Raw genomic sequence first — 25,732 nt, 5'->3', positions numbered from 1 at the left:
GTGTGTGTGTGTGTGTGTGTGGGTCTGCAGTGAGACTGATACTAAACACTTAAAGAGTGTGAGGGTGGTGGTCTAACTTTTTTAAGTAAGAAATCCATTATACTGCGTGTTTACCTGTATGTATGGCTAACCGGCATAGTGCCGACGGTAGTAAGCGGTGTTACTGTAAATGCCAAGGTGCACATAATTTGACTTATCTTACATACTAGTCCATATTTTCCCAGATGTTTAAAACACCACAGACAGGGTTATGTAACTGTGAAATAATTGCCTGATTTCATGTCAATTTCCTTATAATAAAATACTGAGACTAACTATCCCTACACTCCACTACCAAAACATCTATTTTAAGAACAACACAATGTATTGCATTTATTTCATTATATTTATTCAATCATATTTGAAACCCCTTTTACGTGATACTTGAAAAAAAGAAGGCAAATCAGTAAAGTGTGCTTAGCTGGCTAACATTAACTTATCTAAAACATCTGTCTAAAATCAAGCACTTAATAAATAATAAAGTGTTATCACTGCAAACCTCACACTGAGGTGTGAGAATGGAAAGGTTGACAGGCCTAGATTGAACGTAGATTGAAATGATTGCCTTGCAGGTCGGCACGATCAGCTCAACATGACACACAAGATCGACTGCAAGCAAAGAAGCAACTCCCAGATCTACCCCGAGGCCTCAGCGCTTCAACAGACAATGCACATTCTACATCGGCTCTACTTTTCCACTCAAAAGTATTTTCTGGTTGATGCAAAAAAGGTCACAAGCATTAGCCGCACACTGACACGCAAAGGCTCATGCCATGCGTCCGCATTCGACCGGAGAGAAATGCAAAGCCTCGATTATGCAGTGGCTGAATTCAACACGGGCGGGGGGGCGTGTTAAGCGGTTGTGTTCCGTCGAACGCAGCCACCTTCATCGGAATCGCAAGATCGCATTGAGGGGAGTCGAGTGGCGAGGTAGAGAGACGGGGAGAGAAAGAGGGAGAAATTACAGGGGTAGAGGAAGGATAAGAGAGGAGGCATTATTGGAAGAAAGAACTGGGGTGGAATAGAGCGGAGGGAGAGGGAAGGAGAGAGGGGAAGTGGAGGGAGAGAGCTAATCCTGCCATGATATCTTTAATCCTGCATTAAAGGGTTCGTCTGAAACCTCAATACTCTGTCAACTCACTGTGAAAGAAAACCCGCTGAGAGACAGGTTGTGGAAGGCGGAGAGACGGAGAGACGGAGAGAAGGGAGAGGGAGAGGGGGAGAAGGGAGGAGAGACGGACTGTGAGCAAGAAGGAAAGGGAGAAAGAAAAGGAAATGGAGAGGGAGATGAAACGGGAAAGAAGAGGAGCAGGGACAGAGGAAGGAGAGGGGCCGAGAGAGATACGGAACCTCAAAGCAACCACGCAGGGAGTTTCCGTTTAAAATGATTTCCTCTTAAAGTTTAGATGTATTCTTTAAGGGTTTTAAAATTAGCTTTGATTGTAAAGCTGCACTCTAAGAACCGAAATCCATCCAGTGGATTAACACAGACGATTTTTTCAGGGGAAGGGGGAAATTGGAGGAAGGTTTCTGAAGAGCCCCCCCCCCCCCATCCCGCTCCTAAAGTGAGATGAAAAGAAATAAAAAGTGTGGCTTTCCAGGAGGTCGGAGTTTCTGAATCACTGAATTCCAACGTTTCCTGTTCCAGGTATCTCAATTCACAAATCCGTTGTTCTTGTAACAAACAGTTGAACGTGTGAGTCCTCTCTTTAGTCAAATGGACGCCAGAATTTGTCTCTTGTCTGCGCATGTGGCCTGTGAGTGTGTGCGTGTAGCTGCCCTTGCACCGTTCAAAAAAATGATAACACATTATCAAAAGGATCTTAATTAATTTACAGTTTATGCCTCATGAGTACCCGACCTCATTCATAACCACAGGATTGTTGCAAGCGTCACAGTGAACTGACGATGATGCACATTATTGTGAGCCCACTTTACCGAAAGCAAAGCTAGCTCTTCACCCTCCCACACAAACTCGCGCTTCAATTATCTCCGTTGAGACGCACACAAATTTAACAACCGAGGCATTTATGCAAAAGAAGTGAAAAGAAACCTCGGGTCACCTTGGCATCCTAAAGGAGAAATGGAAACCTTTGTATCAGGGCTCAGTCTCACGAAAACACACTGTTGCCATGCTGCGAGTCATACGACACCTGTCCAGGATCCAACAGTCTAACAACTTCTACTGCCACTGGAAATACAATGAGTCAGGGGACTTCAGGCTGTTGAGTTGGATGCTTTGGCTTTTACCATTTATGGCAATGCTACTTGTGTTTTATTTTTATTGAATTGAATCCATGGCGAACAAAACAAAGTGCTTCTCTGGTACCTCACGAGGAGTTTCTCGACCCATTCACAAGTACACACGCGGACGTCTGCACACATACACACACATACAGACCTACAGACACAGAAACATTAAGCACACCTTTGTATGATTTATATACCTTTTTTCTTTTGAGCAAAAGTGCAGTCACCATAACCACGGAGCAGTAGTTCTTCTTTGGGAATAATCCACAGGTGAAGAAACCTGTTTTCCTACACCTAAAGTAATAAAGAGTTAAAAACCCGCTCCAGTTTTAAACTTGAATATCCATTAAATGTGATACGAAACGGAAAGAATCGGGACAAAAGGGGTCTACAACTCATACAGTCAGTTTTGTGAAGTAAAGATAAATAGAGGGAAAGGGCAGAAGAGAAGAGGACGAGAGGTTCCGGATACGGTGCCGAATACAGAGAGCGAGCGAGCGAGCGCTCGCGGTACATGTTGACATCCAACCAGGATGGAGTAATGGATGAGAAGCGAATATCCTGTTCACTGCACTACGGCTCAGGAGGATCACTTCTTTTTCATTTCGCCGAAGGATCAGAGACAATGACCAGATGGCGAGTGTTTCACTCTGAGCAATTCAACCCCCCCGACCGCACAGTTTCCGCCCGTGTCACCTCATGTGGAGTTTGCCATACAAAACAACTGGGAATGAAAAAGAAAAAGTTTCATTCATTTGCCGCCTGGTCCCTGCACACTGTATAGGCACACGCATACAAGTGCACACTGCGAGAAACAGGAGCAATCTACGTGATCGAGCCCAGCATGCAGGGAGTCATGCTGGAGCAATGCAAAGGACTCATTCCATCAAGTTGCAGTGTTTTCTCTGTAATCTCCTTCCACAGATATTTCAAGTAAAGCGTACACCCTAACAAAGCCCCGCACGCTCCTGTCAAATTCAAAAAATGCAAAATGTAAGAAACCATTTTTAAAAAATGCGTTTAAAAATGACGTATGAGAAAAAAGTATGGTACAAATGTGCTGTAGTTCCTCCCTGTATCATTCGGGATCGTACGGTCACATGTTACGCACCAACAAGGTCACTCAGTGGCCAGTGCAGTGCTGCGAGCTGAGCTTAGCAACGAGCAGGAAGCACAGACATTTGGAAGTACAAATGGAACAGGAAGTGGAACTTACTGTTGATTCCAGGGGTCAAGGCGGGGAAGGGCTCTGAAAAAAACAGAAAAAAAACAGAGACAAATGTTACTGATGGACGATGGCTCGTAACGTGGTGACAAACACTGCAGCCTGTTGAATCAGAAGGAACTGCTTTTGCGTGTGAATTTGAAGGGGGGGGGGGGGGGGGGGGCTCTCATATAACCTCTTTAATATAATATATATATCTATAATTCAGTCTAAAGAATGAACTTCAACCGGTCGCAGATTGACCTGTACTGAACTAAAAGGATCAGATTTGACCAGTACTGATTTAGCTCGGCCCTATTTTAAAGTAGCCATTTATGAATTTTAAATGCGGGTGTCAAATACATAATCTCAAAGATTTGCTCAATCTCAGTGTTCCGGGGCATATTGTGATGATTAAAGCGACATGATGCAACCGTATCGACTGTGAACGGAAACGGCATTGGAACACAGATGGATTTCAAAATTGCGGCGCGCTGCACTTTTTGAAATAGGCACTTGTTTGTCCTTCTCTGATAGAGTCGATAAGGATTTGTCGAGCTCTGAGTTGTTGAGGCGAAAGGCGCATTAATCTTCCCCGGATGACAGTTTATTTGGGAAGACAAAAAAAGTAGATTTGGCAGGTTGGGAAGAGAGGAAGTGATTCATTCCTGAATGTCTCTCTTTCCCCTCTCTCTCTCTCTCGCTGTCCCTCATTCTGTCCGTTATTTCTCATTTTCTCTCCCTGTCTGCTTTTGGCTTTGTCACCGTGTCTTGTGTAGAGAGAGAGCCCGGGAGGAAAAGGAAGATGAGGATTGGTGGGATGTGGGGTGAGCAGAGTGCGGGGCAGGCTGAAGAGAGGTAGATTGAAGACTGTAGCGGAAGGGTGGAGGTAAGTTTAAGGGGTCACAGGAGCAGGAACTGAGATTTACTGCTCTTTATTACTTGCTGGAGGATGTGACATGCATTATGAAAGTGAGAGGGAGAGGGAGAAAAGAGAGAGAATGGTATGGCACAAGTGACAAAGTTTCAGCGGTGTGTTGGGAGAAGATGGGGGACAGATTCAAAAAGGCAGAGATAAGGATTGAGGGCGTGTATGACGAGGACAGTGAAACATGTCCGGACACTTTCTCCAGCAATAGTTATTGACACGGAGTCGGAAGTATGTTTGCCAGACGAGGAAAGTGTGGAGGATTTAAAACGTAATCCCTGTGTCTCGTCTGTGTGTTTCCTGTAAATGCACAGTAAAATCTTCAGCCGGAGTGGCTACAAGTGGGAAGACCAGTAGTTTCAACGGCAACTGCCTCGTTGGTTGCGGGTGCAAGAGACGGAAGAGGCCGACGGACGGACGGAGTCTGTCGTGCGCCTAATCACAGAACAACTACTGAGACTGAGTGGAAGATGATGCTTAGAGATGGAAGAGGTAAGTCAGAGAGAATGAGAGAGAGGGAGATAAGCAACGGTAGGGTGGGGTGGTTGGTTGTAGGGGGAAAAAAAGATCCAGAGACGGAGATATAATGAAAGATAGATTAGAATCCATGCCCAAAGGCCGTTTGCGGCCTACTTTATTTTCTAATATATTTTTTTCTTTTTTTGTGTGTGTGTGTGTGTGTGTGTGTGTGTGTGTGTGTGTGTGTGTGTGTGTGTAAATGAGAGGCAGTTTCCCTCCCTTCTGTCTCTCTCTCATCTGGTCCCCGATGAAAACATGGCATAAATAGGCCTGGATGGAGGCCCGAGGTCGAGAGACTGCCTGACGTAGATGGTCAGACGTACAGTGACAGAGGTTGTGAGAACTTACGTGTACACTGCTCCAGCTCCATGCTGTTGCTCATGTGGATGTTGTCTATCCTGATGTGGCCTCTGGTTGGGTGATCGAAGAAGCCCTCAAACACCACCTAGACGAGGAAAGGGGAGACGTGTAGATATATTCAATTCGGTTCTGTCTTGAAAACACATGGTAGGTGATGCAAAAACCACACTTACTTGATACTCTCTGGGGCTCTGGGGCAGGATGGTGCGGCCCTCCCTCCAGTGGGGCCCCTGGTCTCCTTTCAGCGCCAAAAGCAGCATCTCCTCCTGGTCGCTGTCCCTCAGCAGGACCCTCAGGCTCCCCTGCGCCTCCCCCTGGAGCAGGTAGTAGAAGAGGAGGCAGAGCGGGCCCCGCACGGGGCCGACCTCGGGGCTCAGCAGACGGGCTCGCTTGCGCTGGGTGTGGGCGCCCGCGTCCAGGTGGAGGTAGTTCCCTGAGAAGTCTGGCGGGAGACGAAGAGGGCAGAGATGCGGCGTTACATCCTTGCGCTGCTACTGTAAGATCGGTGTTATATCACAGATCTCGAGATCACAATTCTGTGGCATTTGAACTGAACAGTCTAATTAGGATAAGGAGGTAAAATATGATGCAACACATGGTTGGCTGGGTGCTATCTAAATGCAATTCCTTTCATGGATTCCACTTTAGATTTAGGCCCCTACAGTATGATGCATGGGGCTTAACCACAAGCGAGACTGCCATTTCATCACGGCCACTAATGCACACGACATGGCTAAACAGCCCGAGCCATTCGGAATGACACCTTGTTCTGTTTGTCCGCACAGCCGTCGCACAAACGCAGTCGCACTGCCCGTGCGTGCGCGGTGCATCGAGGTGAGCAGAGAGCAAAAGACGTAACGAGGAGGAAGGCAGGAGCGAGTGAAAGAGCGGGCAAACAGAACTTAGAAAAGAAAGAGAGCGCGAGGGAGTAAGAAGGTGGGCACTTTCACCACCGCCCGCACCGGAAACAGGACCATAATCATTAGCTCGCCGCTGTGTTTGGCTGTTTGTCAAGTTTTTGTCTATTACGGCCGGAGAGTAAAAGCTTCACCGGAGCCGCAAATAGTCCTTTTATCGACAGACAGACACGGTGTGTGACACCTCATAACGAGAGGGAGGGAAAAGAGGACGAATGCGGGAGAGGAGGAGAAGAGACAGAGGAAAAAACAAGCAAATATGGAGAGAAGGTTAAAAATCAAGAAAAAAACAGGAGAGAATCTATCTATCTATCAATCTATCTATCTATCTATCTATCTATCTATCTATCTATCTATCTATCTATCTATCTATCTATCTATCTATCGATCGATCGATCGATCTATCTATCTATCTATCTATCTATCTATCTATCTATCTATCTATCTATCTATCTATCGATCGATCGATCGATCGATCGATCGATCGATCGATCGATCGATCTATCTATCTATCTATCTATCTATCTATCTATCTATCTATCGATCTATCTATCTATCTATATATCGATCTATCTATCTATCTATATATCGATCTATCTATCTATCTATATATCGATCTATCTATCTATCTATATATCGATCTATCTATCTATCTATCTATCTATCTATCTATCTATCGATCTATCTATCTATCTATCAATCTATCTATCTATCTATCTATCTATCGATCTATCTATCGATCTACCTATCTATCTATATATCGATCTACCTATCTATCTATATATCGATCTATCTATCTATCTATCTATCTATATATCGATCTATCTATCTATCTATATATCGATCTATCTATCTATCTATATATCGATCTATCTATCTATCTATATATCGATCTATCTATCTATCTATATATCGATCTATCTATCTATCTATCTATCTATATATCGATCTATCTATCTATCTATATATCGATCTATCTATCTATCTATATATCGATCTATCTATCTATCTATCTATCTATATATCGATCTATCTATCTATCTATCTATATATCGATCTATCTATCTATCTATCTATCTATATATCGATCTATCTATCTATCTATCTATCTATCTATCTATCTATCTATATATCTATCTATCTATCGATCGATCTATCTATCTATCTATCTATCTATCTATCTATCGATCTATCTATCTATCTATCTATCTATCTATATATCGATCTATCTATCTATCTATCTATCTATCTATCTATCTATCTATCTATCTATCTATATATCGATCGATCTATCTATCTATCTATCTATCTATCTATCTATCTATCTATCTATCTATCTATATATCGATCGATCTATCTATCTATCTATATATCTATCTATCTGTCTATTTATATCTGTCTATCTCTTCACCTCTCGTCTCCCTCCCTGAGCTAAGAAAGGAAAAAAAAAACAGAAGAAAACCTTGGATAGATTTTTGCGGCACATCACGCTTAATGAATAATGGATTTGGGTTGAGGTAACTCTGCGTCTTCACTCGGAGGCAGTGGAAACGGGGGCCCAAATTACCGTTGCTCATTAAGTACAGTTAGAGAAAGTTGCGGCGTGTTTCTGTCTCTCTGCGTTTGATCTTGGCGAATGTACAAAGGGAGGGAATTAATTAACAACTCTCCATGGGAGGGAGAGGCAGGGAAGTGGAATCGGCTCTGAGGGAGGGAGGGGGAAACGTGTACATGTCTGAGTGTGTGTGTGTGTGTGTGTGTGTGTGTGTGTGTGTGTTCGAGTTCGAGTCTGTTTGCGTGAGTTTTAATTCGTTTGTAGGCATCTTTGTTTATGTTTATATCCGCATGTGTCTGAGTTCATCTGTCAGTCATTCTGTGTGTGTGTGTGTGTGTGTGTGTGTGTATTTGTCTAGATATGAGCAGTTTCTTTTGTTTGCGTGCACATGTCCTTTCCAACTTTAAGTATGGGGGTAAACTGCATGCCTTTACGTGTGTCTTATGCATGCTGAGCTTTTACACGGGGTCACGCTGATGCAGTATTCTTCAATCTTAACCACCACACACGCAAAAAGAGAACAAAAATATTAAGAGTTGCCTTCATGGTCAGGTTGCAATCATTTCAATTAGAAAAGGCATCCTGCTGCCAAAAACTAGGCTCAACTCGATCCTTTGGAAATGATGATTGTATACTGCAAATTCTTTGCATGAACATTTCAAAGGAAACTGCCTTAATTGTTATGTTCGCTGCACACGTCCAGTCTTGAGTCTTTTTAGAGACTATGGGGTTGCATCCTCGTGCACACTATGTTTAGGCAACTGAAACCTATATTCTAAGGGAAACAATATTTTGCAGATACTGAAAGTTCTGCAAGAACATTTGGCAACTATTCAGATATGTCCATGAAATTGCTCCTCCATTATGTTGTTATAAAAGGAGGGTGGCATGAGGGTTTGCGAGCTGGTAATTTATCAACACACCATAGGCTAGACTATAGTGACTAAAAAGACCTGCACTCACAGGCATACGTGTTGGCATGGGTACCAAATGGCCAAGATTATTATGTACAGTAGATGCTAAGGGACAGTTTCCACAGTCAGGGCACAGACTGATAAAATGTTAGTAGTTGTTTCTTTTTTTTAATTCATGCAAATTCATGCAAATATCTGCTGTCACACTGTGCTGGACCAATCCTTGGTCTCAACTAGGTCATTCGCAGCCGTTGCAGCTACAACACTGTGAATGCAGTTTACATAATTAAAGGTTAAGTCATATTACAGCATTGGAAAAACTTTGAACAGTTTCGATGCAGCTGTGAAAAGGAAGCAAACATTTGTGAGATCTGATAACAGAGAAATCTGATGACAACTCATGGATTCACATCAAGACAGTTGAAAGAAATTAAAAACTGATATTGGTATTATTCTCTGTTTATTTGAGCCTTCTTACAGTCTCCACTTTCCTATCAACAACTAAACAATTTCCAACAATGTGAAGAGCCAAGAGTTTCCTTCAATAAAAAATTCTTCGCAGAGTAGAGGATTTCAGTTACGCCCCATCTGAGATCAAAAGAATAACTTATGAGCTCTGTTTGGGTCGTATTTTCTCTTTTGAAACCCCTGAAAGGGTTTTCAGTAAAGAGGGCCGGGGATTTGATTTGCATTTCCAGACAGCTGACAGGCTGCCGCACTAATGTAGCTGTAGAACAAGACTTAGCGTCATGTTGCTGTCTAACTCTGAGACAGGGACGCTGCTGAGTCAATTACACACACACACACACACACACACACACACACACACACACACTCACACACACACACACACACACACACACACACACTTGCATACATGACCGTGTTCGTAGGCACACACACAAGTACACAAGTACACACACACACACACTTGCATACATGACCGTGTTCGTAGGCACACACACAAGTACACAAGTACACAAGTACACACACACACACACACACACACACACACACACACACACACACACACACTCACATGCGGCAGTGTGATGTGGAGCCTTGCCCTGTCTGTTTATGAAGGACCTGCTCAGTCAACCATAAACTGGAAGGCTTCAAGAGATACAGAGAAAACCTTGGTGGATGGCAAGGTCAGGTGTGTGTGTGTGTGTGTTAAGTACATGGACAGTCCTACCTTTCGGTGATGTGCTTAGGTGTGTGTGTGTGTGTGTGTGTGTGTGTGTGTGTGTGTGTGGAGCCTCGGGGAGAGCTTAAGAGCTAAGGCAGCACTTCTGTCAAAGCCATCACCTGACTTATCTGACCGCTCTGGGCTACGTGTGTGTGCCTCAGGGGTGTGTGAGTTCAATACAGTACAGTAAGTGCGTGTGTGTGTGTGTGTGTGTGTGTGTGTGTGTGCAGAGAAAGAGAGACAGAGAGAGACAGAGAAAGAGAGCAACGTGGAGAGGTATATGCGTATGTAATGGATAAAACAGTCTTGGTTGTCCCCCTTCTGTCTTATTAAAGATGGGCAGACTAGGAGTAATCCAAGCACCTCTGAAGGACACGTGAGTGAGGTCAACGAGAAGAGACGGAGCTGATCACAGTGAGAACTGTGGAGCAAAACAACTCCAAGAGGAGACACAAATGTTGGGGGGGGGGGAAGGGAACGGGAAACCGAGATAAGAGACAAAGTAACAAACTGGGTTAGGGGAAGTGACAGAGATGTCAAAAGAAAGACAAAAAACAAAACTCCAATTAAGTCGTCGTGTTCCCTCTCAGCACATCAGAATGAAATCCTTGCATCACAGCTGCTGTCAGTGTTTTTCCTCCCAGCACTGGGATCTGTAACGATTCCACCACAGGACAACTGCTCCGCTCTCAATTAGTTTGAGACAGGCTTTGGTCAGAGACCACTTTCCCTAACGGCCTGAGACTTGTGGACCACACTCCTGCAGTTCCGTAGTTTGGGGGAGTAAGGCAGTGCGGATGTGTGAGGCAAGTGCACGGCTTGATGTTGCCAGCACACTAATAGGGTATTTAACAGACTACCGACTGACCTAGGAGGACTCTATATAGCGTATACATGCGTGTAATTCTCATTGTATATGCTCTATATGTGATAACCATCAAAAATGCAGCAGTACTCACTGTCCGACCCCAGTGCCAGATCCTGCCTGGTCTCGTGCGTGCTGTGTCCAGTTGAGCTGCTGCTGGCCGTGTGCAGGGACCAGCTCACGCCTGACTGGGGATCAGCCGACCAGCCGCACAAGCTCTGCTCAAAGTCACATACGGCCGACAGGGATGGAGTGGTGGCTGTGGCACAAGAAAAAGACACGCGCAGATTGTGAATTCAAAACTTCCCCCGTTTCAGTTTATGATCCTTTCACGAGACTCGATGCCACAACGCCTCGCTCTTCTTCATTCTAACTTTGCTCCAAGAGAGGGATTCGCATTGTGTCAAAATAAAAATATACCTGACGATGATATATTATAGGAGGTAGAGCAAAATCGAATGCACTGGGCTTTGTTGAGTTTAAGTCACGGCATCCGATTACGTAGTCGAGGACCTCATTAAAGGCTGAATGTTGTTTCTTGCTGGGAGAGGCTGGAGGAGACGGTCGCTCGCCAAGAGCTCCGGCCATTGTTGTTGTTTTTTTGTTTTTTTCCGAGACAAGAGGTGATAATACACCTTCTGAGCGTGGCTACTTCTTCAGGACAGACTGATGCTCCTCGCTATCGGAAGTGGCGAGACCGGCCGGTCGGGCTCCAGATAGCTGGTTACGTGCCATATTACAAGTGATAGAAATAGAAGCAAAACATTTCCACCGACAGCTCTCGATTGGCCTAGCAGCGACAGAAAAGCTCACATACAGACGCTTTAAACTACTTTTAATTCCCACGTCCAGCGCTGATGCTGCTTGCCCGACAGTCGCTGACCTATAGCTGTGAAATGATATTCCCAATATGTGTGTGTGTGTGTGTGTGAGGAGGCAAGATCTCCTGTCTGTGAGGGCTTATTTTCACTCAAACACAGACTCCTGTGGGACTCCTGAATCTAACAGACTTCAAAGCCCAGAGGCCCCCGCGGTGCACGATGACATCATGTGTTTGACCTCAAGAGCGGGAGTGTGTGCGGACGAGAGACAGGGAGAGAATGTGCGCATGTGTACTTCCAAGAAATCCAGAGACACTGTGTGTGTGTGTGTGTGCGTGTGTGTGTGCGTGCGTGTGTGTGTGCGTGCTTACCGGGTCTCATTGCCGCAGTTGTCATTTCCACTCTGGGCACAGTTGGGGTCGCTGTGTCTGGTACTGTGGTGGATTCTGTCAACGGGAATAAAAGAACAGCGCCACTTAAAGTTAGAATAGAATGGGGTAGATTGAGATGACGTGGCAACGTGGAGCACATAGTCACACACACTTCATCACATACGTCATCGCTGTCCACAGCAAGCATTAGCACGAGCTAGTCTTATTCAATCATTTTAATAGCCAACGAAGAAAAAACTGTCTGATAATCACAGACGATACTGGACTCATACTTATCAAACTCTGCTCTTTAATTTTCACAGTCTGCCCTACCACCGCTTCAGTGCACACTGAAAATGGTAACGTGTCAAACCGTGCAGCTGTGACGTTTGAGCAAAGCGAGATTGAGATATTATACAGTAACTAATGGTGTTTGCACAGACGTCACCGCTGTTTTCCAGGACTGTGAATTAAGGCTGAAGTTTGTCATGATCCAGGCACTGACAGAGCGAGCTGAGGCAGTGAGCTGGCACTCAGCTGCTTCCACTGCGCCTCGCCACTGCAGGTTGGCACACTCACACACACACACACTCACACACGCACGCACACACGCACGCACGCACACACACACGCACACGCACATCGCTATGATGATAGATGCTACACTCAAACTGACCTTGGGGCACGGCAGCACGCAACCGGTGTATGATAGATAAATTAGAGGTGTGTTCGTGCTCACACACACACACACACACACACACACACACACACACACACACACACACACACACAGGAACACACACACATACAGTACACACGCACACGTCAGCAGTAGGTTATGTCAGTGTAACCACAAGACCTTCTGGTCTTAATAAGCAGTTTTCTACCGTAAGTCAGGATCCCTTAACTGCTCCTGAATGCTTTAGCAGCACACACACACACACACGCGCACACACTCACACACACACACACACACACACACACACACACATACGTACACAAGTGCATGGTGTAAGCGTCTGTCTATATATTGACGTAAAGAAACAGTAGAATGGCTTGCATGGCACAAGGCTGTCACCACAAACCTTTCACCAAATTATTCTCAGAGGCAACTCCGCTATGTCCTGGTCTGTGTTTCTGTCTTTCTCTCTCTTCTCTCTTCCCTCCCTCATATTATCCTTCTGCTCTGTAAATCCCCTCCATCTTTCTATCTTCACTCTAAATTTGTCACAATAAATCTGCTTTACAAAACCACCATCAGCACCATCGCTCTTTGACACGCACGCACACACACACACACACACACACACACACACACACACACACACACACACACACACACAGACACACACACACACACACACACAGTCCGCCTCTCCGGCATAGAAGCGAAACCCTATCTAGTGTTGTTTCTTTTTCACCACAACCGCAATTTTCTTCTCCATAACTCTTCCTCTCGTTCTCTTTCTGTCATCTCTCCCAGAGGCGTATTCTGGTTTCCACTCGTCCCTTGCTTGTGACCGCCCGCAGCTCTGTCTCTCTCTCTCTCTCCTTGTTGCGACTGGGTTTCTTTTCTCTTGCTCTCACCCCACACTCCCTCGCTCTCCTCTCAACCCTTTCAGGTCCTTCTCCCTGTGCCGCGGCCCTGTCTGGGTGTATTTCACGTCGGTTCCGACCACCGGCTCAGTGAACGTGAGACCACCGCTGTTGATTTACTGCTTGTTTGGTCGTTCAAGATGTTTCCATGACTCGCTCGGTGATCTCTGGCTCCCTTTCTCTCTCTGTCTCTCTCTGAATGTGTGTGTGTGTGTGTGTGTGTGTATGTCTCATGTGTTCAGTGTGAACTCTTCACCTTTGCTAATAGCTTTGAGTTCATTGCAACGTAGGTTCATCCATTCCTCTATTGTGTATTGTGTGTGTGTGTGTGTGTGTGTGTGTGTGCATAACTTTATTGAGTTGTTTACACTGTCGGCTCACTGTGAAAGTATGCAGGATTATTATATAAACCCAAACAGAGTGGCCTCATATTGCTGTCCCAGCACACACACACACACACACACACACACAATTAGATATTAACATTGGATAAGTAGTTCCCAGCTGCTGACATTAAGCTGTTTTAATATGATGCCCTTTACCGCTGTAATTAGCCCCCTATATGGAGGGGAGAGAGGGAGCAACGGAGATGAGAGAGAAAGAGTGATAGAGAGAGAGACGATGCAGGGAACATAACCCTTTCCACCTCTCACCACCATTTTCCTAATTAGTGACCACACGCACAGCTCCTGTCAGCCTCCTGTGTCTGTCTCCATCTCCTCTACACCCATCTAATCCAATTTTAGCTTTCCGTCCGTCCGTCCTCCGCTCTCCTTTACTTTCTCCCTTACTCTCCCCCCCTCCGCCATCCTCCTTCCCACTCATCTTTCCTTCCATCCCGGAGGGGTGCTCTCTGTGGCAACTGTTAAAGGTCAGTGGAATCATCTGAATCGGTTACTTAATAATGATTGTTTCGCTGCATTGGTCGCTGTTTTAAAAGGAGGGGTTCAAACAGCGATGTAGAAAGGAGTAACGGCCCTCACGTCTGAACACTGCAGATGGGTCACCACTGAGTTGCAGCAACTTGCCATGACTCTTTGACTCTCTCGCACAAACGCACACACACACACACACGCACGCGCGCGCACACACACGCACTGGAAATCTGCTGACTGAGCAGGGTGAGGCGGAAACAGAGAGATGAAAACTGTTCAATTATGGAAAGAGCTCTGGGTATAAATCTACCTCTGTCAGCCTAAATAATGACTACTGACACAGTATGGGAGTTTTTGTGCGAGTCTGTGTGTGTGTGTGTGTGTGTGTGTGTGTGAGAGAGAGGGGGAACGTCATCACTACTCAAATTATTGGTGCGTCTGTGCCTGTGTGTGTGTGTTGGGGGAGTTCTTTTACTTAATGATTATGTGATTGACTGGCGAACTGAATGGCAGACTGTGTGTGTGTGTGTGTGTGTGTGTGTGTGTGTGTGTGTAGCAGATACATTGTCCTCTTTACTGTATACTGTATCAGGGATCTGTAGTTTGTAGTGACTAATGACTAATGACTAGCTAAGTTACCATTGCTGCAAGCAAACTTTTTATTGAGAGCAGGATTTCCTGTTGAAAAGACATTTTCCGAACTTTCTATTCAACTAAAACTCCTTTGTTGTATTCTGCAGCTATGCACGGCACAGCAGTGTGAACAACCAATTTGGGAAATAACAACTTGTACATATTTGTAAGTTTTTGAACTGCGATGCAATCAAAAGGCTTGCTGAGAAGAAAACCAAGTTAACTTTGGTCATTGCAACAAAAAATGGTGAAGTTGTTGAAGTACCGTATGACATCAAATGAGAAGCACTGGTGGGGGGAAAAAAACATGAAAAACATAAGTGTTTTTGGATGAAAATCATGCCAGAGGCCTGAATGGCAAATCAGAAAAACTGTACTTAAAAACCTCAAAAGTGCTGGAATGATTTGTGTGTGGCGTACAGTGCTAGAGTAATCACGCCGCCCTCCTCTGAAGATGAGTGGGTGGGAAAATGAAGCAGGAAACTCTTTCCAGACTAAATGCCTCATTAGCCCACTGTACAGCGAGCTAATATCTGGTTTTACAGTTAAGTGCGGCGCTGGACCGCAGGTTTTTAATCACTGGACGGGGGGAAGGAGAGTCTCTGCAACCCAGCGAAATCTATCGCTGGTGGAGGACCAAGCACGTGACTGTGGTTAAAAAAACCATGCCCATAATAGAGCGCGACCAGGGGGCAGAGCCACGGGCTCAACGGCCAAGATGTATAACTACTGACTGACGGTGAATCGCTCACGAGTCCACCGCGCAAAACAAAGCACCGCGAGGTGTGCGATTGTAATCGCAGCCGTAAGTGTCAAAGCCGAGTACGACAACAGCTGAGAGGATGAGGGGACAAAAGGGGGCCGCTGGCGTTGAGTGGCTAACTACGCCGTCGAACCGCAGTCGGCTACAAAAGGGAACGAGTTGAAGCGGCGGCAAAAGCCATTAAGCGAGCACGCCGTCGAACTCTCCCGAGAATAGGAGGAGGCCGTTTGTTCTAGATCACCGAGCAGTAATGTGTGAACAAAGATATGGTTCTAACAACTTCCGAGGTCCAATCAGTAATTATTGTTTTTGTTGGCAGTATTACTAACATTTTGGGTCATGCATTAAAAATGTACATATTTTGTGAATCACTGAAAGCACACAGGCCTGTCTTATCCCCGTGGTTTAAAACAGCACAGGCATTAATGAGCACCAGGAAATATTTGCATGAAAACCACAAAATTCTACTTATTACAGTACAAGACTCATGTTGAGAGTGGATGCATGTCCCCAATGGATGGATGGATGGATGATGAAGGAGAGAAAAACAGAGGCAGGCCCGTCCGCGAAGACGGGGCGAGCCAAACCTAAATATTTAAACGCGAGCGTTTTTTTCGCACACAGCCCCGTATAAACACGCAGGCACCAGCGCTGAACCTGCGCCCGGGCCCAAGTGTTTCAATGTGTGATAACTCAAGAGGGAGGAGGAGGAGAAGATAAACTCAACTGTCCTCCTGAAGTGAAGCGAACATGATTGTATATGGTATAAAATGACCTGTGCTTGATTTTCAGGCCTCTTGTGTTTGGTGAAACGTACAATGGTGTGTGTGTGTGTGTGTGTGTGTGTGTGGGGGGGGGGGGGGGGGGGGGGGGGGGGGGGGGGGGGGGGGTGATTACATTCTTTTACTGGGAAAGGGAGTCAAATGGGATGAGGGGGGTGTATATTCCTGAAGCCACACACATCTGCACACTCTGCTGTCTAAGATTATTTTCCATCCCTTGTAATGTGTTTATAGCTGTTGGTGACAAAAGAGCAGGGTCGGGTCTGTGCCCAGGGTCGGGCCTGTGCCTCTATTGAATTAAATAACAGAATAAGCTGCCGGCCAGCTTTTTGTCTGCTTAATTTTTTGTTCCTTGAAGTTAGCCGCTCTGTTGCCGCCCCAGCTATTTATCATGGTTTTCTTTTGGTTAGTTTTAATTGACTTGCAGCAACATTGATCAAAAGTGAATGCAATTATTCATGATGATTTAATAATCCTGTTTGTCTACTCATCACTGGCGCTATAAAAACTAACAAGACCATAAACTATTTGTCAGGGTGCATTCATTATGCGTTCATTACTTGAGAGAGATATTGTGCAATCTGGCAAACTTGTCACTGTTGGTGAATATACGTGTTTATATAATCACTTTGATCTCTGGAGAGGAGGGGGAGACAAGATGGGAGAAGGAGCAGCAGACGAGAGAGGGTTGTGGGTGTAGCTAGGGACACATGAAACCAATCACATGGAAGCGTCTGGACAGGAGCCACGGCTCACACGTGAAAGCGATCAGCAATGTTGGACATACACACACGCACGCACGCACACACACACACACACACACACACACACGCACTTGGCAAAACCTGAACGATTGGCTGGAAACCTAGAGCGGCAGAGCAACTCTAGAATGTTGTAGAAGAAGCACACCACACAACAACTTTCTGTCCAGGGAGTCGCTGTAACTACGGATGTGTTTTGAGTGTGTGCGTGTGTTTTCCATGCCCGACTTCAGTGGCATGAGAATGATAGACGCAGTGGCCAAGTCATTACTTTTAACCGTCAGACTTCCTCCACTAACATTTGACCCACTAATCTTTTCCTCCGACGCACTGCTCCACATTCACGGGAAACAACAACATTTGAACTGAGATTTCTCACATACAACTTTGCCGCCTGCGGACATTCTCATTCACAAAGGTCATAGGTCATCCGAAAAGGGCGTTGAATCGGGAGCAACTGGACTTGGCTGTAGATTCTTGAAGAGTTGCTTCTGATTCGGAAACGCCCTTTTGGATGCGTCTTTTCGAAGAATGACCTCTGGGTTGTTTTGTTTTTCACTTTAAAGATTCCTTGACAGTAGCTTGCAGGGTATTTCTCCAGGTTCAAAACTCACGGCCAGCCTTCGTGCCATGCTCTTTGCTATATGACCCAACTTCAAACACCAAATCTTTTAGTGTAAAGGCAGCAGAATTCCATCAGCCATGAATTATACACAATGTCCCAACTGTGGTGCCCCTACTGGGTTGATAATTCTGGTTTGGTTTGCAACACGGCGCTGCCAAATGAAACCTCCGTCAGATTCTGGTTGGCAGCGGTCTAAGAACGCGTGGCGAGTGAAGATCCATGATTCAAAGAGCCGCGGCAGATGCATGAAAACAATGCGCATCGTTGGCCACTCAGAGACCCGGGACACAAAGCTGTCTGCGGTCGTCGGTGTCTGTTATTTTCCTCAAATACTCCGCCCACAACACTACAGTTTTCAATGGAGATGAGGAACTGAGTGGTTACTAACACAACTAACAACCAACTCTTGTCCTTTTCTGCCAAACAGGTGGTGCGTGCGTGCGTGTGTGTGTGCGTGCGTGCGTGCGTGCGTGTGTGCGTGTGTGTGCGAGTGTGTACACTGCGTGTGCCTGCCAACGACTAGGTGTGGAGTGAAAGAAACGAGAGCATAGCAGATGTACTTGTAGCTCAGTCATTTAAAACATGAACAAATCTGGCAGCTCGGCAGCTCTGTGTTCACATCCAAAAGTCGGGGGGGGGGGGGTTACAAGACCTAAATTACACGTTGCCTTCATAGCTAGCACAAATGATTACAATGAGTCCCGCAATAATATTCTGGATTTGTTTCTGTTTTTCGCACCGAGGGTTTGGCACGATAATGAGATGCTAAACTACATTATTGTGTTGCGCCCCCCCCCACCACCAAGTCTGTAGCCATAATTTCGGATTTCGTCATTGTAATTGGGTGCAGAGATTGTCTCTCCCATGTGGGGAAATTGCTTTGCGGCCCCCAGGGCCAGGTCACTTTGCTTCATTGTAAAATATGAAAACAATACGGGGGCTGTAATGGAAAAGCAATGTCTCTGTGAGCTTGTGAAAAGCCGGCGTTTAAAGGATATACGGTCTGTGACTGACATTGCATCATATTGTCTTTGTCTCAACTTTTGAACAATGACTAAATGAAGCTCGAGCAGCACAACATGCTGCTTAAACCCTGTTTTGGAGACTAAATACGTTGCAATTGTTGCTCGGTAATTCGGAACGGCCAGATACATCGATGTGTATTCAATTATTTCAGTCATGTGGTCATTTCAGATGGTGCAGATTTGTTGTCCATAACAAACAGCTGACAGGAAGTAAACTTGCGTACAAGCTGGTTTCTGCGAAATGTAATTCTAATGGACACATGCAGGGTCAATAAAATGCAACAGCTACCTATCAGCGCGACCGTGGCTGCCACCGGGAGGGGAAGTGAATATTTGAAGTCATTACCTGAACCTTTTCAACGATGGTGGGGACATTCGAAGGCCCTTGCAACATTTTGACAGATTATAACAATGATCTACGGTAACACTGAATGATTCCCTAAATGTTATTGTGAGGTTTTGGAAATCTTATTACTGTGTCCGTCAAAATGACAGACAACGAGACAAAAGTTCCTGGACTCTGGCCTCCGGTCACCAGGAGAGGTCCGTGTTCTTTCAGGCTCCACAACAACAAAAAAAGCAAAAGAAAAAAACCCGCAAAAGAGATAGAGAGAGAGAAACAAACCACTAAATAATAGAAAGGGCCACTCTGATTGATGCATCCACTGCACACACTGGCCTCTTGTCTGTCCGCGAACATGCGATGGCCTCACACCGCCGCCTCTTCTTCTCTCTCCGTGAGTTCATTTGATCACTCCTTCAGTTTCCGAGCAGTTCTGCTGAGACAGGTGGGCATACAGCCGTTCAGACGAACTGGCTAAAAGGCCCTTTCCATGGTTTTATGGGATTTTTTCCTCCAATAAACGGTGCCTCTCATCCTGCTTGGCGAAGGGGAAAAATAAATCAGAGCTCCAACTTAATTCATTTAGTTTTCAATGCTGCCTGTTTAGATGCATGGAAAGTATCATAAGGAGGAGGGAAATTTGATTTAATTGAATTGGAACAGAGAATGACTCGGTATCTTTTGTCTGTGTGTGTGTGTGTGTGTGTGTGTGTGTGTGTGTGTGTCTACGCATTTGTGCGTCTGGATTAATAGGAGTGGTCCACTAGAGTTGAGTGTGTTGGCGTTCTCTTGTGCATGTGACTTATGTGCAAACAGCTTTGTTCAGTGGACTGAAGCTGATGCACTCACGCTGCTGAATATTTTATCTTCTGTTACAACTCGACACTCGCCAGCAGCCGCCCCCCCCTACACACAGACACACACGCGCGCGCGCGCTCGCACAAACACACACTAAGATAAACAAAGTATATTTTGTCTTTGTTTAGATGTACTTTCCTGTTTTGTTGTTTTCATGATAAAGCACTTGTAAACGGATTGTGACTGCACAAGTGAGCTCATGCCTTTTCTCCAGTGTGGTTCTCCTCACCTCCCCTTTGTGTGGAGACAATTACAAAAGCAGACAGAGTGAAATTGAGCAAAGTCAAACTGCTCTAAGCCGCCGAGATGCAGAATTATCTTTGTGTGTGGCTGTGTGTGGTATTTAGGAGGGCAGCAGGAGCAGTTGCCGCGGTGATCATGCGAAGTGGGACTGAACTGTTGTCGTGTCTAATGCACGGATTACATCCAGAGGGCAAACATCTGGCGTGCAGACACAGACGGCCAGACCAGGCAGACAATCAGTGCAACCTCGGCAGCCGGGAGGTTGATCCGCGCCGTGATCACGATATGATGTGAATGATGTTATTAGGTGCAGTGTAACAGGCAATGGGAACGGCCGGGGATAAAACACTGCCGGTGCGGTCGCAAAGGTTGAAGTCAGCATGATTGGGCACATTAGGACAAAATGTATCTCAATTAAGGAGGGAAATTATAGTTGACAATTCTTGGCACACAACCCTCAAGGTTAATGCGTCGCTGTTACTTTATTGTGCCTGAGGGTTTCCACATCACCGCGTTGATATTTCAGATTCACCTTACAGCCACTGGAAACTCAAAAGGAAAAAGCCTTAAAGTCTTTTCCTTAAAAAAAAAATTGCAATCGAATCATATTTTATATTGACCTTATGAGGATATGTTGTTAATTCACGTATTCGGCGAGTTGCGGTTACGTTGATATTGAACGTATTAGAAAAGAAATTCAAAATGAATTCGTTTTCCACAAAAGTATCAGATCTTGCAGGTCAATACTAATTCATAGTTGCATCTTGTGGTTATCTTAAGACTCTCACAGCTCTGATCACTGGTGTGACAGTTGTAGGCTTTGTACAGCCACCGTCCACTCAGACCAGCTGCTGACTACTCTGCTGCCGTTAATACATTTTTTTCAATTTTGCACTTCATTAATTCAAAAAAGTGCGTTGCCTCAGAAAAATGATCTGTTTTACCACAAAGTGAAAAACTTTAAATTTACACTGAAGGACAATGGTTGAAAAGTAGCCCTAAAACTTCAGTAGTAGTTTCAATTTTACACTGTGTGCTGTACCTTTTCATTGCATGCATAACAATAGATAAACCTGTGACATGCCTGGATCTTAGCTCTTATATTTCTATGGTAACCTGTCAAAGGTTATGACGAGAGGATGTCCCTTCTCTCCCCATCATCGCCAGTGTCCTGCCTGGTCCCGACACATCTAGGACGTATCGTTCCCCATTGGTCGCTCTCACTCTCCTTTGAAACACTCACACATACACACACACACACACACACACACACACACGCACAAGCACAAGCATGCACTCACACACACACACAAAATTCTAGTAGTGGCAAACAGCCCACTTGGTGTCCGCTGGGAACAGGTACTTGTCCTCACCTTTCACCAATGGAACGGTTGGCAAAGCAAAGATCATGTATTTTTAACAGCTTTAACGCAATAAATGATGAATTCATCATGGAAACCCAAAACTGAGCCGACCGTGCACCGCACGTCATCTTTCGCCACACGTCAGCGTGGGCGACATCTTATTGACATAATAGGCTGCGGACACAACGTGGAATAACTACACAGCTGGCCACTAATAGTAAAAGTCCCATGACCTAGACATGTTAATCCCCGTCCAGACATGTTGCCAAATCTCCTATAGAGCAAGATGATTGCTTCACCCACCACTTCACCCACACAATGCACACGAGTGTATATAAGTATATCCACACACACACACACACACACACACACACACACACACACACACTTTGAGTGCTCACAACCAAACATGCACGTATGGCAGATGACGAGGTTAATAGTCTGATTTATACAGTACATTTGACTTACAAATGTTTAGTTTGTGACTATATTTATGGATCATTGAATATACATATATGCATGAGTAACATCATAATTCTGATCATATACTATGTATGACTGACATGATTGATGTTGATCACAGTTGGGGGGATAATTTGTCTTAAGTGTGCTCAACAGCGTGTGGGGTTTTGTGTGTGTCCGCAACCGCACTGAGTCTGTTTATCTGTATAATATTTAAGTGTACATAACTGCCAGCTCAGAGCTCTGAGTCCATCTGTGTGCACGGTGATATGATATGTGTGTAACCCTCTATTATATCATTATATGTTCAAGTGCTCTTACCGGGCAGGTCACAGCCGAGGACCTCCATTCTCATGCCGATCCCGGCAGGCGACCACCTCTCCGGAAAGACTCTGACGTACTGGGTCACTATCTCATCGAACCGCCGCACCTCCGGAGTATCGTAGTGGCCGTTCCCTTCGAAAATCTGAGAGGAGGGAAGCAAAGGCATGTTAATAGGGGATGTTAGGAGTGCTTAGAGAGTTGTTAAAGACTGAGACATCCCGCTCTCCAGTGTAAAAAAAAAAAGGGTTCTCCTGCCAGTTTTGACATTCCTGAGTTCAAGTGTATGCACTCGCAGGGAAAATGTGTCTAAAGGCAAATCACAGTTGCCTGCTACGCTGGATAACAACTACTTCTTCAAGGTAGAGGCTCTAAAGTCAAAGGTATCGCTGCCACATCACTTAGTGGTACAGACAGAACTGAAGGTGGTAAAAAAAAAAGAAAAGGCAGAGGCAGTAGAATTTTATCATGTAATTTCTCCACCATTTGGGTTTCATGGTAAAACAGTAGGAAAATGGTAAGTCTGCCTTTCCAGAGTCATACAACTCTCCTGAGCAGCATTGTTTAACAGCGCAGTGTGACATGTGCCATATAAATAACAACAGAGAGTGCGTTTTCTTTGATTTCCAAATCACTTTTTGAGGCATCTTGCAGCAGCCTCTGGCAAAAAAACAAAACAAAAAAAAAAGAATTATTACAAGCTGAAAACTGCCTAGACTTGCACCACTTCTTTGAAAAAAGAAAAAAAAAAAAAAACAGAAGCGGGTGAACGTTGTAATATTGGTTCCATTAATTGAATCAGATCTTCTGTCTTCCCCCATTCTAGGTATTTTAAAAAAAACATATGACGAATTTCCCCGGATGCCCATTTCCAATAAAAAGACAGGCCGATGAGAGGGGACAGGATTTTGAGCATCGGGAGTAAAAGGCCGGCACTCAGTGGTGCTATCACCGGGTTTTAAGACTGGGTCTCAGGAAGGAGAACAGAGTTTCAAGTGCCCCGTCTCACAGTGGGTTAGGCTGCCGGCTGTGCTGGGTGGCGATGCAGGAAAGACATTTTTAATTAACACCCATGAGATACAAATAGGAGGTGAGTGAACAAGAGGATAGAGAGAGAGAGACAGAGAGGAAAAGCGGAGAGGGAGAGTACAGAGGACTTAGAGAGATGCAAAGACTGAGGCAGGGAGAATGAGGAGCGAGGTGATTAAATTGAATTATTATCAGAGCTTAGGCTGTAATAAAAAAAAAATTGCGGGGGGTGGGTTGGGGGGGGTGGGTTGGCTGGAAATGACGAGGCTGGGAGAGAAAGAGACGGACGCAGGGAGGCAGAAAGTGAAGAGTGGAGAGGGATTCAGCTGAAAGACAGCTATAAATAAACTACAAATGAGGATGAACTGACAGCGGCAATCAGAGAGATGAAAGTACATATGTTCATGTCAGACGGAGAGATATGTGTGTGTGTGTGTGTGTGTGTGTGTGTGTGTGTTCCCCTCCTGCACTCTACCTTAGCGAACCCAGTCTTGCTGTCGGCGATGTAGGTCCAGTCTTTGCCGGTCAAGCTGTGCGCCAGTTTGTACTTCCTGACAAACGCTCTGTTCTCAGCGCTGGTGCTGCCCTCCAGCCCTCTTGCACCCTGGGTAATAATCCCGCGCACCATCTTGGGCACGCCGAGGTCCACCTAGAACGAAACAGGAATCTTTTTGCGCGCCCCCTCTTTTCACCGTGGAAGCCAATCACTTTACGGGTCCCTTGCATATATATGATCAATCCAAAATTCTAAAGTGTGACTTTGAAGTTTTGTTTCTTACAATCGGATTGCCAGCATCCTTTTCTTTCCCAGCACATATTTCCGTTGTCATATGATGGTTTTTGTTTTGTGTATATATTCATACTGTATTAACAGGCCACTAAAAATCATCCACTATCTGATGCAGTAAACTGAACCTCACCCGGAGCCCCATATCTAGTGACTCTCTTATTATAGTTCTTTAGAACACGTGGTGCCGCGTTCAAAAACGTTAGAAAGCTGCACCGACATACCTGTAGCCACTCTTCTCCAGCTATTGGTTGCGTTGGGTTGGGAAACCATCCCGAGCGACTGGCCACTAGCCGGGCGGCCCCCATGGAGCCGTGGATGTCCCTCATGGACGATGCAGAGATCTGGGAGTCCGGCAGCAGCCCCGACAACATGCCTTGCAGCTCTGAGCAGGGAGCATCTAAATCGGGGGACAGAGAAATTAATTCATATCAATATTGCTCCAGCAAATGTTCTTCATCATTATTCAACTATGATCTTTTGTTAATCAAACAGAGACGACAAGCAATGTGATGCATGCAACTACCACCCAGCGAATGATATAAAATTGACCAAAAAAGTTAACCAAATGTTTACTTTGACAGATTTGACATCTAAAGTCTGTCAAATTCATGAAAATCAAAACATAAATGAAACAACAAGTAGGACTGAAATGTAATAGCTCCAATAAACCCAAATTGTTTTAAATACCGAGTAACCAGATTTTGTTTCAAAATCAAAAGATGTATGTATTCATTATCAATAAAGCCTGTTTGTTTGAAATCCCTTCAAAAGAATATTTGGAGTGAGTGAGTGATTAAAATTTAAAGTAAGTTAGATAACGGGCATCTGCATACTATTATCATTATTTTTAAAATACTTTTTTTGCTTTTGCTACATCCAACCGTGACTGGAAATTGATACTTTGCTAAATGAATGAAAGTAACTTTTATGTCAACATTAATTTGGTGCTACCGTTAGATCTCAACCTGGTACAAAACTTTGGCAAAGTTGCAAAGTTGATGCATAACTTCAACCAAGCCACCGAATAGGATTTTTTCTCTCAGGCAATTGAGCCAGAAAACTCCCAAACAGAAGAACTGAATGGGAGCGTGTTGCAGATAGAAGTGTTGCCGTGGAATAATGGCAAAAATAACACCAAAACACTCTGACCGTTTGTATTCGGAAGTAGAGTGGACTCAAACGGTACGGGCCGCTAAGGAGGTGATGAACAAAAGAAGATGCAGGGCGAGGAAACGGAAGGAGGAGATGAAGAGAAGAAGACGCAGTGAGATAAACAGGTGAGGATGAGGGGTTAAAGGACAAGGAGGGGATAAAAGCGAGAGACAAAAGG

General features: G+C 45.0%; 1 protein-coding gene across 2 annotated transcripts in view; it reads right to left on the bottom strand.

The window, feature by feature from the left end:
* LOC118282719 (neuropilin-2-like) overlaps positions 1-25,732 on the bottom strand; it is an 89,431-nt gene that overhangs the window by 13,185 nt on the left and 50,514 nt on the right. For both annotated transcript variants that reach the window (XM_047337247.1, XM_035604042.2), the window contains exons 9-16: positions 24,624-24,799; positions 24,088-24,261; positions 22,584-22,728; positions 11,933-12,007; positions 10,835-10,999; positions 5,474-5,742; positions 5,289-5,385; positions 3,506-3,538 (exon numbers count right to left, since the gene is read on the bottom strand). In XM_047337247.1, coding sequence (XP_047193203.1) covers positions 3,506-3,538; positions 5,289-5,385; positions 5,474-5,742; positions 10,835-10,999; positions 11,933-12,007; positions 22,584-22,728; positions 24,088-24,261; positions 24,624-24,799 — 1,134 coding nt within the window. The remainder of the gene's footprint in view (positions 1-3,505; positions 3,539-5,288; positions 5,386-5,473; positions 5,743-10,834; positions 11,000-11,932; positions 12,008-22,583; positions 22,729-24,087; positions 24,262-24,623; positions 24,800-25,732) is intronic.

The sequence above is a fragment of the Scophthalmus maximus genome, chromosome 14, assembly GCF_022379125.1.
Source record: "Scophthalmus maximus strain ysfricsl-2021 chromosome 14, ASM2237912v1, whole genome shotgun sequence".
NCBI lineage: Eukaryota > Metazoa > Chordata > Actinopteri > Pleuronectiformes > Scophthalmidae > Scophthalmus > Scophthalmus maximus.
The sequence above is the reverse complement of the archived record's forward strand: the minus strand, read 5'-3'. Positions and strand labels throughout refer to the sequence as shown.